We start from the raw sequence: 14447 nt of genomic DNA on the forward strand, positions 1-14447 counted from the left end.
AATAACTGCCCTTGATTAATTAATTATTTATTCAATCTAACAATTTTAAATTAACCTACCCTGTTGAAATAAAGACATGACGCTGATGAATGTCGTTAACATGAAGATATATAGACAAGGGAGGTAACTTTTATTACATACCAATTCCGCGAATTCAAGAAACCGCGATCGTGTCAGATGAGAGAAAAACGCGAAAATTACAACCCGTGAAATTATTCCCCTATACAGTAGTTGTTTTTTTCAGCAATGAAAATATCAAAGTTCCAACCGTTATTATTCGCAGACTTATTTTTATATTGATATGAAGCAGAATTAATGCAAAATCTTATGCGTGAAAAGAGGAAAACACTTGCTATGGCCTTCAATTCGACATTTAGATATATTGACGATGTATTGTCAATTAACAATGGGCTTCTCCATTCCTACTTCGATACGATATATCCTAGTGAGCTTGAGATAAAAGATACCACAGAGTCCGACACTTCTGTTTCATACTTGAAAAAGACACTTCTCCTTCCAGATTTTTTTTCCCATTTTGCCAAAACATTGAACTTAAATCAAAAATAAAATAATGCAGACAAATAAAAATTTGCTGAGAGTCCAATATGAGTTTTTAAATATTACACACGTATTCTTAACTCACATAAAAGTTTAATATTGAATGTTAATATGAATGTTTAATTTGAACGTTTAAGACAACATGTCCTCATAAATACAGATTATTTGTTAAAGGAAGCATAGAGCAGAAGCCTGTCTATCTCAAAATGTATATACTTATATCATAGACTTATATACCGGTCTCGGTAACCTAGTGGTAGGGAATTCGATTCGTGATCAGGAGGTCCGGGTTCTATTCTCGATTGCGGAGTTGTGTTAAACCTAAGGCGTAACCATAGCTAGTTTCTTCGCCAAACGCTCGGCAAAAGAAGTGAAAGTCACCGGTCTTTCCAATATGACGCAAAACCGAAGGTCCCGTGTCACGGTATGCCTTGGCATGATAAAGAACCCTCACTGTTTATTTCCATTAGTGCCGAGTATAGGTCTAAATTTGAAAAACCATCAACGAAAAAAGTTGACAATTTTTGTATGAGGGAAAACTCTCGAATGGGATATTATGTAAATATTGCATGTAGTAGAGTTGGGCTGCGCCCGGGTCAACAATGGTTTTCCTTGAATGAAGTTTTCAATGTTACACTCAACTATATGCAATATTTATTATATTTTATTACACACTTAGTAATAAATACAGGGTTTTTGCATATACGATATCGCTGACGTCAAATAGCCGTATAAGCCCTGCAGGGCTGATACAGCTATTTTGACATCAATATCACACCCTTGGTAAATCAAACCACAAAAACAGTACTTGTGATCATAAAAAAAATGTGGTGGGTTCATATTCTCTTAATTTTAACTTTTTGAAAATAAGGTTAATCTTAATTTACAAATACATGCAATAGATTAATTCCAATTTAGGATCGAGTGCATTGAAATAGAAGTAGAAACAAACCCAAAGCTTATGAGACAATAGACCATGTACATGTATGTGAAAAGTTCATGCATGATTATTTACTTATTTTCTTTTCAACTAAATGTATGTTATATTTTATTACTAAGTATGTAATAAACATATTAATACATACGCTTTTCCACATCACATACTGTATCAGCCCTCGACCAATATCAGCCCTCGACCAATATCAGCACTCGACCAATATCAGCCCTCGGGCCTTCGGCCCTCTGGCTGATATTGGTGTCTCGGGCTGATACAGGATGTGATATGGAAAAGGGTATGTATAATTCTTTACTGAATGTTTTGTAAAATTATATATAACAGTGAACCGTGCGCGCTTCAATTCTGCAAAGTCGCACTTTTTTGGGAATTTCACCCAAGCAATGCAAGCAATGCTGACTGTTGCTACGCTTGAGAGCGTGGCTTCATTATTCAGCGGGTAATAGTGTTTTTTTTAATAAATGTTTCTCGACCAATCAGATTATACTGCTTTATATGAAAGTATAATATTAAACAATATACAATCAATCTATCAAACATACACACAGTACAACTCATAAATTGGTTGGAGATTGCATATAAAATTTACGAAAACATTTCATTAATTTACAAAACGGTGCTGAAATTGCAATTTTTATGGTAGAATATTGTATAATCGCATAAGTGAATTATAGATATTCTTAAGTGACAGGTGCTTGTATATTTTTTTTCTTAGTTACATTTAGGTACGAAAAAACGTAATCTTAGCTTTTGCCCCGCCTGGACATACTATTACCATAATAAAGATCAACAATTTCTATATTCAAAAAAATATAATTATGGATGTATATTTTATTATATAAATAAAAGGAGATGATGCAAATTAAAAACTATATAATTATTTGATATATCTTCATTATTTATCGTGCTAGTCCATGAACTTTCCAAACAACACTCGTATCAGATGCATTTTATATATAAAAATCACAAATGGTAAGCTTATGCTCTATTTTTACAAAAGTGAAAACCATCTCAAATTTGATGAATTTCAAAAATAATTAAGAAAAATTAAGAAAACATTCCACTAAAAGCGATTAAATTTTTATAAAGAGGAATAAGTTTATAAACCAGAATTTCAATGCTATATCAATGTCTTGTTGACCAAAAAAAACGTAAAAAAGCTATAAATGGTATTCTAAATAAATCAGATCTCATTTGTATGATTATTAAACTTAATGTTTTAAGACTGGCGGCGAAAATATTTCCCAACTCTGTACCCATTTAAATGTATTTGAAATATTCATGAGAAACTCACTCAAAATACTTGGTAGAAAGGAAGAGAATATATAATATTTTTGCTGCATTTCCTTTGATTTTAGAATATTTTTTTGTTTCTATAGAGTATGTTTTCCATATGAATAAATAAACGCCAAATCGAATTTTGAGTGAAGTTGGAAACTAGGTCCATAATTACTAAATTCAACAAATATTTTAGATATTGTTCTTTGAAAGTTTTTTTTTTTTCAAATTGACACTTTTTTGGACTTTTTTGTGTTTTCTTACTATGTCAATGGTTTGTTTGCCTGGTAAGCACAAGATATAGGCGATAAGATTGTTAACAGGATCATTCACATAATAATTACATTATATTTACTAAAAATAAACCAAAGTTGAAAAACATCAATTATTAATAAATTAATCTTTATATGTATGCATTGTTTTCATTTTATTATTACGATATTTTGTGCAAAATTGATTAAACTCTTATTCATGAATTTCATTTTTGCCAAAGAAAACTGAATATGATATCATAATGTAGTCCGTTTTTATGCAAATTTTTGCTATGTTTCTTTGTAAATACAGTATTCAAGCAATTATGGTACAAACTTTCAAAGCTTACAAACAACCTTATTTGTTTAGCTCCTTAGCGCAATACTGTTAATAAAAAATTAAAACATATGCCATGAATTGTTGCTGAAAAACTACACATGCAATGAATTGTTGATGAGAAAATTGTGTCGAAAATTGTTAAGTATGAAAGGAACAGTCAAACTAATAAACAGGAAGTAGACATCGAATTTGAACCAAAATATATTTCACCATTAAAACATGGTTGTGACGTCATGCCTTTGTTCTTGCAGTCTAAAAAATTACCTGTAGCCGTCCGATATTGATAATTACCAGTCCGATAATATATTATCAGACTGCAGTGATAACAAAAACGGACGGCATTAAAAAACAAAAAGAAGAGTGAAATAAAGGTTAAATAGGTGTTTTTCCACCCCCCCCCCAAAAAAAAAATGTTAGGAAAATAAAACACAGGGAAAGCAAACGCAAGGAGATTAAGTTGCTTCTAAAGAGCAAATCCATGAAAAAACATTTGCAGATTAAACCTTCCTCGAAATCATTACTTTTCACTTTTTAAAAGTGTTTTTGATACAGCACTTTGAATAAGTGAATTTAAATCCACTTCTGAGAAAGAATCTTCAAATCTCCTAATTTTATAGGCTGCACATTTAAAAAAAATGAGAATTTCATGATAAACTTCAGAATAAAAATCAACATTTTCCTTTCCATGGTGATGGTAATAATATCACACAAAATTATGTCTGGATCAATGTCAATTTATGCGCATAAAAAATTAAAAATGCCCCCACCTCAAAAAAAGAATCCTTCACCGCCGGACCCTCTTGTCCGGCTTAGCTAAACGACTGCCATTGTTGAATGAAATGAAACAAGAGTTCACTCACTGTTTTTACTGTCTCATTTCTTTTGTCTACTTATTAGACGGGTAGAAAACAATGAGTGCCTGAACTCCCATTGTGTTATTATCGGACTCCTCCAGGTAACTTTTTGGATATTTAAATGGCAATGTTTTAAGTAAGATATATGCCTCATACTATTCTATATGTAAAACTAGTGCTAATTGTAACGGGAACCGTTACAGATGTTCCCCAAACGCTCCCCAACTCCCTTCTCGTGCCATATTCCCTGTAAGTTTCATTAAAGAAGGCAAAATCTATGCATTTAAGACGTAAACAACGTTTTCCCAAAAGTATACCAAGCAATGCAGGCGTGCGCATGTGATTGCATGAGCGTAATGACGATATCATCTTGTCTACACTATTTTACTCATTTGCACGTGCACGCACGTGCATGATGACCATACCTTCTTGTAGGTGTCCATTATGTCTGTCTATATTCTTAATCCCATCCTGTTTGGTTGAAAAACAAGGGAGTTATAGCCATTTAAAGTTTAAGCCAATCAGATTGCAGCGCACGTGTATACGCATGTTTTCACGACAACTGTTATATATCATGTTGTAGGACATCCTAATGCATGACTATGTTTAAAATTTTAAAGCATTTCGTCAAAAATTAAAAAAAGATATTGCGATTTTTGTTTCAGCCAATCACAGCAAACCACACGTGCACGCACGTGCATGCATGTGCATGACGACCATACTTCCTTGTGAAAGTTCATTATGTCTGTCTATGTTCTAAATCCCATACTGATTGGTTGAAAAACAAGGGAGTTATAGCCATTTAAAGTTTAAGCCAATCATATTGCAGCGCACGCGCGTGTTTACATGACAATTGTTATATATCATATTGTAGTACATCGTAAAGTATGCCTATATTTTAAATTTCATAGCATTTCGTCAAAAAACAGGAAAGATATTGACATTTTTGTTTCAGCCAATCAGAGCAAAGCGCACGTGCATGCGTGTGAGTTCGTGCTAATTTGACAGTGTCACATTATCTTCACTATTAATATATCCTTATTAAATGAGTTTTAAAGTATTTCATCAAAAAATATTAAAGTTATGGCTATATAAAGTATATCCGTCATTTCACTTATTTCACGCGCCTGCACGTGCATGCGTATGCGCGCAAAATGACCTTCGTTCCGCACACCTACACTACACACCTATTAACCCTAAAAAGGTTTTAGCTCAGTTGGGTGAACAGTTTCTGAGAACACTCGCGGACAAAAAGAGACCGGAGAACAAAGAAGAAAAAAAAGAATAATAATAATAAGAAACCGAGTAAAAACAATATGTTCCCAAACTCCGTTTGGGGAACATAATTATAAGACAGTTTTCGGCCCTAACGAGCCTCAAACAGTCTGATAATTTTACATATAGAACAATATTCGGCATAAATCCATTACTTAATCATGCCTCAGAAGATTATGCTAAAGTTTCAAGCATTGCGATTTGTTATTGCTGAGAACACTGCGACAATATTGTTACGGACAGATATATAGCTAGATCAACTTCGGAACACTTCTCTATAAAATTATAATGTTTTTGACAAAGATAATTTGAAAAATATTATTGATAAGCTTAGTAAATTTACGAGTTTCATTTTAATCTTCTTTTACTCCACAGTAAAAAAGTAACTGTAAGTAGTATTTAACATTAGAATGTACAACTTTTCAACTGTTTACAACCGTTCCCTCAATTGCTATTGGGCAGTATGCATTCGCTGCCCGACGGTAACACTCCCGCTTTAGCCTTGTCATGATAAGGAAGGAAAAGAAAAATCTGTCATCAATTCAGTTTGTAAATAATAAATAATCGACTACCCAGCTATGTTATGGAAGGTCAGCTTTCACTTTCGTGGCTAAATAGTATAGTGGAAGTTTAATTGTGAGGTTATGAAAAAGTTAACAAGCCGCAAAAACCAAATTATCCATATGATGATGCATAAATAGCAACGTGATTTAAGTTTTTATCAATTATTTATAAAATCTTGTAAGATTGCCGTACTTGATAGCAATACAGTCGAGTAATGGAAGAATGTCTCTCGCAAAATATGACATCAGTAGCCTTGATATTAGGCAGTCGGGTGATCAAGAGGATTAGATTCACCGATTTAATAATGACAAATATCGTTAAATGAATAAATCATCTCCTATTTTTAAACCTAATCATTATAACTAAAAGAAAAAAAAAATATCAAATGCAATTTGTATAGAATATGAATTTATTTAGTAGCATTGCAGCTGCAAGGGGACAAGGGATGTAGTGAATACCTTGATTCGTGATTTAAATCAAAAGTGCAAGGACATAAACTATTTTGTTTGAGCTGAAATATGGAATATTTATCGCATATATAGTGTATATTTTGAAAAGGGCTCGGAGATGACCCTGGTCTACATAAAATTAGTTTTATATATAGCAAAATTCTTGTGAAGTGAAAATTTTTAGCTATATTACGCATTTTCGGCAAAATTGTCATTACTTCCCAAACAGCACAGACTAGCTCCCAGTAGTTTTTGGTGAAAGGAAATAAACATCTTTATATGCGTTTTTTTTTCTTGAAAAGCATGCGTATGTTCTTGAACTATCCTCATTTCCTACACTCAACTCAATTCTATTTTGATACAAGTCACGTGACAAACAGCTGATACATGCGATTTAACTGATACTGTGTACGTAGAAAAATAGAAAGGTGACAAAGAAACGTTGATTCCATGACTGAGGGGTGGACAAAAGAAAACAGGAATTATCAAAGCAAATTGTTTGAAAAAAGTCTGATCGAAACATTGCTGAAGTTTACAAAAATTAATTTGTTTTTCTCACCTCTCCATGTATCTAGTCTGATTTTATACAGAGGTATTAACCTCAAGTCAAGTTGCTCGTGCATGCTAAGATGTATTGACAATCAAGTTCATTTCCAGATATTTTAAACCAGAAAATATTTCTTTTTAATAGTTTTCTGCATCCAACTGGACCTGTCAGTGTTGATTTTTTTTACTTTTTTTTTATTTTTTTTATTTTTTTTTTTTATAATTTTTTTTTATTGGCTCTTTCTTCATATACAATGTTATGAAACACAGAAAAGCATGCAAAAAATATAACTATGGAAATAACATCTATCTACATCTTACCAGACAATGTTTCTGATTCATAGAACATTTAGAAATTGTTTTGAAGCTTACTATATACATAAATCACTACATATTAAATGCTCATTGTTTATACAAAGAAGATTCAAAATATATTACGGGGGAAATTGTATTTGTTTTAAGACATGATAGCAAAGTATGTAAAAATACAATAAATTCTAAGATAATGATTACAATACATCTAATATTGGTTGCCAAACTTCATTAAAATTATCTAAATTATATTTTGAGCAATACACTGCTTGTTAGTGAGTAATTTCTTTTTCATCAGATTTAAAAGGTTGTTTAACTCTGGTACAATTTTAAGTACATCCAAATTAGAAACAGACATAGAATGTATATATGACTTTGCAAGCAAAATGCAGTAAGTCAAACCATCACATTTTCTCTCATATATACCTAAATTATCATTTTTTACAAGTTGAATATATATAGATCATACCACTATGTCAAAAAAAGGTTCCAAAAAGTTGCAACACAAGCACAGTAATACAATTTGTGTTCTAAAGTGTCTTCCTTTTTACATAATAAGCAATTGTGGTGAAGTTTGTATTTTCATTTGAAACAGTAGTTTATTATGTGATACAAATCTATGAGTTAGCTTATACTGAAAAGACTGTAAAGATGTTTCATTTGAACAGATAAAAGGTAGCATGAAAATTTTTTCTAAATCTGTAGGTGAAAAAATTGTGCTAAATATTTTCTCCCATTTTTGTACACATGTTGGTACTTCATTAAAACTTTCTACTATAATCCAGTAAAAGTCTTTACAAGATATTTTTGACAATGGACTTATTTTATCATTGAATCTTAAAATCAAAGTATCTCTATTGAATAAAACTTTTTTGTTTTGCCTTATACATTTTCGCCAATGATATGGAATTGCATTTCTTAGACAAAAATAATCAAAAAAGGAATTATTCAAGCCATACAGTTTACCTAATTCTTCATGACTTAAAAAAATCACAATTATCACCTAAAATATCTCCAATATATAATATACCTTTTGTGTACCATTGTTTCCAGAACACAGTTTCATTATTGATTTTAATGTTATCATTGAACCAAAGAGTTTCTTTAAAAATTTTTGGTTCAATATCAATATCATTACATCTTAGTTGTGTCCATGTTTCAAAAATTTCTCTGTAAAATTGTGGTAATGTTGAATATGCATATAGCTTATTTAAATAACCTCTGCTAATTATAACATCATTTAATGCTATATCCTTCAAGTAGCATTGAATTGTGCTGCTCCATCTTGCTTTTGTATTACTAAATATCCTTCTAACCCAACAAAATTTTAATGATTTTATTTGTGCTTCAAAATTAGAAAATTTTAATCCACCCTTATTAATTTTTTGGCAGGATACTGAACTTTTAACTTTTTGTTTTTCATTATTCCATATGAATTTATTCAGTTCTTTAGACACCTCTTTTATCATTTGTGGGGGAAGTGGAGGTACTTGTGCATGATATACTATTTTAGATATTGCTAAAGTTTTTACAATTAGAATTTTTCCAATAAGTGTTAAGTTCCTCATTTTCCATAAATTCAAAGTTGCTTTTAGTTCATCTACTTTTGTATTTAAATTTTTTGCAAGGACTTTTCGTTCCCCACTTGAACTAAACCAACTACCAAGGGTAAAAAATTCACCTTTAGACCATTTTACTGGCAAGATTCCTGGTTTGAAATTTTTATTTTTTCCTATCCAAATTGCTTCAGTTTTATTCAAATTAATTTTCAGTCCAGAAAAATGCTTAAAATTTTGAATAACATTTAATATTTCAACTCCTGATTTTTCATCACTTAGAAAACATGTTGTGTCATCTGCTAACTGGCTTATCTTAAATTCTGTCTCCCCTATTTTTATACCGCATATATCTTTATTTGCTCTTATGGCTATTGCAAGCAGTTCAACACATAAAATGAACAAGTATGGTGATAAAGGGCATCCTTGCCTTACCCCTCTACTTAATTTGAAAAAAGATGCATATCCATTGTTTATGACACTACTGGATATATCTGTATACAAGATTTGAACCCAGTGCCTGAAACTTTCACCAAAACCAAATACTTCTAAAGCTTTATCAATGAAGCACCATTCGACTGTGTCAAAAGCCTTTTCAAAATCCACTAAAAGAATTAGACCAGGAATATTCTTGATACTAGTATAGTTTATAAGATCAGATATTGTTCTGATATTTTCTCCTATAAATCTGTTCTCTAAATATCCAGTTTGATCAGAATCTATTAAATGGGCTAAATAAGTTTTCATCCTCTTTGCCAATACCTTTGATAATATTTTATAATCAAAATTTAGAAGAGATATTAGTCTCCAATTTTTTTAACAAAGTTCTATCTTTATCCTTTTTTGGAACTAAAGTTATTATTCCCTTTCTTTGGTCAACAGAGAGAACATGTTTTTCAGCGCTTTCATTTATGCTTTCGATAACTAGTTCTGACATATCATTCCAGAAATACTCGTAAAATTCCATTTGAAACCCATCGGTCCCTGGTGTTTTATTATGTTTAAATGTTTTTAAAATATCTTCACATTCTTGATAAGTAATTGGCCCTTCACATGCAACAGATTCCTCAGTTTTGAGTCTTGGAATAATGTTTGTATTATTCACAAAATAACCAAGATTTTCATTATATTCATTATGATCCAATTCAGATGTATATAATTTCTTGTAAAATTTCATCTCCTCTTCTAATATTTCATTTTTACATTGCACAATGTTGTCATTTATATTTAATGTTGAAATACATTTATTTCTGTAATTTCTTTTTTCCAAAGATAAGAAAAATTTTGTGCACTTTTCCCCTTCTTCACACCATTTGGCTTGAGATCTTAATATAATTCCTTTAGTTTTGTTGTCATTTATTATTTCTAACTCTTCTTTAATTTTATTATATATGTTTATATATTCTTCAGTTGGGTCTGTTGCTAATTTTGCATTTTGTTCCTCCAATTTCCTAGTTAGACATTCTTCATTCTCCCGATTTCTATGTGCTTTAAGTTTTGAATACTTTACGATAAAACCTCTTAATTCACATTTAATTGTGTCCCATTCTAACTGTTTGTTTTCTAATTTAGAATATTTTTCTTTTAACTGTACTATTGTTTCCTTTATTTTCTCTACAAATATTTCATCTTGAAGTAAGGATGCATTGAATTTCCAGAAGCCAGGACCTCTATCAACAAATATCTTTCCTTTTAAAGTTATGATAATTACACTATGATCTGTTTTGATAGATGGTTTTATACTTGCAGTTCCAAAAGGTACCATAAAAGCTGGAATCAAGAAAAAATCTAATCTTGACAAAATAATAGGGTTTTTCCGCATGAATGTGAAAAGTTTTCTGTCCGGATTTTTTTCTCTCCAAATGTCAATTAAATTTAGATCTTCCATGGCTGCAGTTAGATTATCCCTATATTTTGATTTCCCTTCAATACTTCCGCCCTGTTTATCTATGATAGGATTTAAGGTAATATTAAAATCACCACCTAATATCAAATTCTTATCACTCTCTTCATCTAAGTGGATCAACAAAAATTCTAAAAATTCAACTTGTTCAGCTGAGTTATCTTTTGTTGGAGCATATATATTTATTAATGTAAATTTTGAATCATCTATTGAAATGGATACTTTTAAAAATCTGCCAATATTATCACTTATTTTTTCTATTATTTTATAATCTATATTATGTGGAAATAAAATAGCTACTCCATTGTTATTCGATTCTCCATGACAATAAATAATATCAGATTCCCATTCAGTTTTCCATATCTGTTGATCTAATTCAGTAGAATGTGTTTCTTGTAAATAAATAAAATGATCTGGAAATTTCTCTTTAAACCATGTTAACAAGCTTCTTCTTTTACTAGGTAAACGTAACCCCTTTACATTTAAAGATATGCAAGATATTTTAAAAGACATGATCTATTTCAATTATGTTGTAATACACAAACACAAGCTCACCATAAAAAGAATCTGAAGGCAATAAACATTGTCGTACCATTACAGTTGCAAGTAAACAAAAAATTCCCCTTTCTAACGTAGAGCCAAGTATATAAAAAAAACAAAAAAGAAAAAACATGCAGTGTATGTACAAAAAAAGGTAGTTCATTTCATTTCAAAGTACCTTAGATTTTAACCAAAAATGCGACTGTTATCTCGAATCGGATTCAATACCGGAAAGGTAAAGCGGTATCAAATTTTAGACTCAAAAATACAGCGGAACTGAAAATTCCGTATTGCTCAATAGAGAATATCATTAATGCATAAGTATATATGGTAATAATTATTAATAATTGTGAAAAAGTTGCTTTTTACTATACAACCAAGTATTGAAAATGATGGAAATAAATACACTATATTACAAATGTTTTGCTGGACATGTTATATCAAGGGTAGTTATATGGATGATTAATGCACATTATTACATTGAATACGACAGTTCTAATAATCTGATTACCTGACCTGAGCACATAATTAGCCACTATGTGCAAGAACCATGTCTGCCATCAAGTTTTCCATAATTTGAAACCTGCGAAAACCCAAATGTTTCCCATAAAATCTGGAGATCACGCATGTCATGTTCGTAACATTCATCGATCGGAGAACTTGGATAAGCCGTCTTCCTGCGCCGTACTCGCCGTCATCGTTGTGACCTTCATGGATTGCGCCGTTACCGTCCTTAAAACGGTACACTAAAATATTGTGTTCAGCTGTTGCGTACGATGGATCTATAACATTTTTTTTGAAAAAGTTTCTAACCTGATTGTATGTATCTGTTGTTGCTGCGGCCGCTTTGAAAGTGTTTCCTTCATCTGCGCAATCGATGGTAGACATAGGAATCTGTTGAAGCTTTTTCTTATCTGCTTTGGTCATGTCCAGAATATTCTCTGGCTTTGGTTTCAATACTTTGTCTCTGTACACATTTCCATTTGGAAATACTAGCTTTTCTCCTACAAATCGTGTCTTCACTTTCTCCTTCCAGTACTGATTATTTATTTCCTGAAGTTTCTTTCGGTTTTCTGCGACTTCGAGAAGTCTCTGTGGCGTGACGTAAAAGGTTTTTTCGGGTGCTTCTGATTTTGCGTTCTGGTCAGGCTGGTCAGACTCTTCACGATCTATTTTGTTCTGTTTTCTTTGTGCTTGGAGAATTTTTTCCTTATCAGTAAATTTTGAAAGTCTGCCAGTAATAATCCGAGATTTCCCTGGAATTTTTGGCCCATTTCTATGAATGTTTGCAAAGGAAGTGTCAACCCCAAAATGCTGCTTTATAAGATGTGGAATTTTCTCAAATAAATTTTCTTCTTCACTTTCTTCTGGGAGATTGTGAATAAGAATATTCTGATTCATCGACCTTGACTTTAAATCTGTTATTTCGGATTGCTGTTTTCTGACTGTTCTGTCTAAATTAATGACAACTGATTTTGACATATTGACATCTTCTCTCAACTTTTTATTTTCCTCCTGAATCATCTGAATATTGTCGATGTTCTCCTCCTGTTGTTGAGCTACATGAGAAATGCGAAAGTCGAATCCATCTTCCTCCCATAGATCTTTCCTTATATTACTTATATCTTGTGTTAAACCTTTAATTGCCTTCAAAGATTCAGTTATTTCCCCCAGGCTTATCTGTATGTTTGGTAGTGTCTGCATTGCACCGAGTAACTCAGGTGTGAACGACGGCATGAATTGGGGAACAAAGGAGATACCGCTAGTGCTGGAATCCGAGGTAGACTGACCATGTCCACTGTTCCTTTTCTGAACTGACATCTGCTCACGACTAGCACTCATAATTCTATTGTTCAAACGGAGGGCAAAAAGAAAAACACAAATAAACACTTTAAAACTTGCCAAATCTCCAGGTACTTTTCTCAGGACAAAGTAATCATCGCTCCTTAGGTCTGGCCACACATAACTTTACTCCCCGATCCAGAAAGACGCATTTAAGGTCAAAAACGGTCGGAGCTCAGAAATTCATGACTACCCGGCCATAAGTCACGTGACAGTTTGATTTTTTTTTACTTACTGGCAACATGACCAATCTCCTGCCAGTTGTATGCTGTATCTACTTTTAAGGGGGGACCCATGTCGTTCTACGTCAAAGCAGCTCTATGTGTCGTCACAATAGCGACGTTTGTTTTTACCTATTGACGTTTGCCATTGTGATATAGGTGTAACAATACCGTACACAATTTACAAAAGAAAATTCATTTAAGAAATGAATTTAATTTTTGAAGATTCATTGGGTTATGAACTAAGACGCTTTACGCCAGCATATTTCATGAAGCGCGCTAGCGCTTCATGATAGATATGCCGGCGCGTGAATCATATATTTCATATGTTGTTCATTGTAGTTCATATACCTCATGAATCTTCAAAAAATTGAAATCATTACTTATGTTTACATTATTTTTCTGATGACTTAAATTTACATTATTTTTCTGATGACTTGCCATAAATTTACGCTGGTCAACTGTCATTTTTTAAACAAAACAGTGTGCACTATATTGTTTTGTCTTTTTGACGTCAAAAGCGGTATTATGACGTAACAATGGAGATATTCATGCTTATTCGTGGTACATAAGTGATGTAGTTCATGAGAAAATGACCTGCATTTTATTTTGTAAAGAATCATAGGGGAAATTTATTGGAAATGTAAATATTCATCATTTATAACAGTTTTATTTGATTTATGGAATTTGTTAATATTAAAATTCTCTTCCTTTGGTTGATAATTCATAGCAGTTTTCGTTGTGAATAGAACTTCGATGATATGCTGATAGATAAGTGTAAAAAGACAAGATAAATGTTCAGCAAAGAAAGCGGCTTAAATCAGGGAAATAAGCTTAATTTTATGTTTACCATCAATTGCATTTTCTGGATAAAACGAAAAAAAAAATATTAAGAGATGTATTTGCACCTGTATATGCTTATTGATTTATAGTACATGTAGATTTTATTTTATAAAGTCATTGTTAGGTTTTAAAAGGTGTTGGTTGTTGACGGGAATGGGGG

The 14447-nt window shown here is 31.8% G+C and overlaps 1 protein-coding gene across 1 annotated transcript; it reads right to left on the minus strand.

Moving 5' to 3' along the window:
* Window positions 1–11909: 11909 nt before the first annotated feature.
* On the minus strand, window positions 11910–13223 carry LOC134236103 (uncharacterized). Its single transcript, XM_062718285.1, has one exon. It carries the CDS (start codon window positions 13221–13223, stop codon window positions 11910–11912), a length of 1314 nt encoding a protein of 437 aa, XP_062574269.1.
* Window positions 13224–14447: the final 1224 nt, after the last annotated feature.

The sequence above is a fragment of the Saccostrea cucullata genome, unplaced genomic scaffold (assembly GCF_032062105.1).
Source record: "Saccostrea cucullata isolate Sc308-1 unplaced genomic scaffold, CSIRO_AGI_Scuc_v1 ctg3612, whole genome shotgun sequence".
In the NCBI taxonomy this organism is placed as follows: Eukaryota; Metazoa; Mollusca; class Bivalvia; order Ostreida; family Ostreidae; genus Saccostrea; species Saccostrea cuccullata.